The sequence below is a fragment of the Etheostoma spectabile genome, chromosome 15 (genome assembly GCF_008692095.1).
Source record: "Etheostoma spectabile isolate EspeVRDwgs_2016 chromosome 15, UIUC_Espe_1.0, whole genome shotgun sequence".
NCBI classification, from domain to species: domain Eukaryota; kingdom Metazoa; phylum Chordata; class Actinopteri; order Perciformes; family Percidae; genus Etheostoma; species Etheostoma spectabile.
This window is the reverse complement of record NC_045747.1, coordinates 30,634,595-30,636,518: the sequence shown is the minus strand read 5'-3', so window position 1 is coordinate 30,636,518 and position 1,924 is coordinate 30,634,595. Positions and strand designations below refer to the sequence as shown.

General features: G+C 41.9%; 1 protein-coding gene across 1 annotated transcript in view; it reads right to left on the bottom strand.

Moving 5' to 3' along the window:
• The window catches only part of jupb (junction plakoglobin b), a 201,485-nt gene that overhangs the window by 135,709 nt on the left and 63,852 nt on the right, over window positions 1–1,924 (bottom strand). The window contains exon 2 of the mRNA XM_032537551.1: window positions 1,253–1,299. Coding sequence (XP_032393442.1) covers window positions 1,253–1,265 — 13 coding nt within the window. The 5' untranslated portion in view covers window positions 1,266–1,299. The remainder of the gene's footprint in view (window positions 1–1,252; window positions 1,300–1,924) is intronic.

The following is a 1,924-nucleotide window of genomic DNA, read 5'->3' as shown; positions in this document are numbered from 1 at the left end:
GTAAAAGTAACAAAGTACAGGCTTGGAAATGTTCGGAAAGTATAAAAGTAAAAAGTAGCCTTGTGAATGACAATACTCTCATTGGCTAGATATTAGCCAATCACTTTTTCACCCGCGAGCGTATTCGTGTAAACAGAGCCTTAGACTGCAGTAAACTGTTGGTTGGTGTAAAGCAGTCCTACTAGCGTTCCCCAAGCAGATTAGGTTACCACAACGATGTAACTTGGTAACACTAGGTCGGTCTCTCAGGCACTTATTCCACTTCCTCCATTAAAAAACAACTGTGGTCAGAAATCTTAATTCTATAACCTCCTTCCATTAATGCATGTTACTAACTCAACTTCTTCCCTTTCCAGGAGTCTTGCCCTCCCCTCTCTCCTCCTTTCGCTTTCTGCAAGTGTTTCTCTCTCTGTCTCTCTCTCTCTCTCACCGCCAGCCGGTTGAGGCAGATGGCCCCCCCCCCCCCTCTTAAGGAAGTTTTTCCTTGCCTCCGTGTCCTAGTGCTTGCTCTTGGTGAACTGTTGGGTTTCTGTGAATAGCATCACAGAGTCCGGTCTAGAACCCTGCTCTTTTATGAAAAGCGCAAAGAGATAACTGTTGTTGTGATTTAGCGCTATATAAATAAAATTGAATTGAATTGAATATACATACAACAAAATTTGGAATGACATCCCACATCACATCAGAACACTATCATCCATCACATATTTCAAAAAGGCCAAACAGCTCCTTCTTAACAGTTACACTTGCACACATTAATTTCTCATGTGTTGTCCAAGCCTCTGTATTTGTCTAGCAATGCTGATGTCTTGTATAAATGTCTCCTTCCTTATGTGCCGAAACTGTATTGTTGTTTTAGTTGTCCAAATTTGTCCTGTGCAAATCTCTGTCCCGACGTGCTGTAACCACGTTCAGTGCTGAAAACCAGTTTTTAAACTGATTATATTGTAATGTAATGCTACTTTTTAACATTCCTGTGGAATAATTATGAATGAATGAATGAATGAACAAGTGGTCCACCGTTGTGATACACAGAACTACACAGAACAATTTCCTTGCGGGAGTCATCCCAAAAGGATCAATAAAGAGACATCTAAGTCTAGTCTAAGTCTAACTCTGGGGTAAGTTACCTAGTTAACACCAATTCTTGATTGGTAGTACAGGCCTCTGGTGTGGCCCGGTACCAACACCATCAGACAGCCCAATCATAATCATTACCACCTCTACTTAACACAGAAAAGTGAGCACTTACTTTGCATGGACATCTTCTCCACCAACTGGTACCCACTGACCTCTAACCTGCAGGGAAAGAGAGGAAACATTAGGTCTTCAAACAGGATTGCCTACAAAATTCAAACTAATCCTTTTCTGAAGTATTAAGGCTTTAATCACCGTATTCTGCAAAGCATGTTAAGGGATTAACTTTTCTCACGTTCCACCAGAAATATACCCTAATACCACACAGTTCATTAGAGGGCTGAGTAATGGCCGTACCCACCATTCAGGGCACGGAGGTGTTGTTCAATGCCAAGAATACGGACTTATACAGAGAATATGGTCATTGCTTGTGTGTGGGTGGGTGGTGAATGATCTTGTCGACATTGCTTGACAACTTCAGGCAACTCAGTCTATATAAAGTGTAATAATGGTAGGGGAGAGCCGGGACAGTTGAAACACTTTTTGATTAAACGTAATTTACAAAGCGGTCGTATCACACTGAAAGCTGATATTTTGTCACTAGCAACCTACACGTGTCATCTGTCTGATACAGCTGCATTTTCAGCTTTGGACAAACCCGTTCAGGAGTTATTACAACAAGAGTGGGACGTGCATAATGTTACATCTGTCCCTCCTGGACGGGACGAATGGAACGGCATGCGGGGACGAATGAAACATACAGTTTAAGCCATATAATCTTCCAACA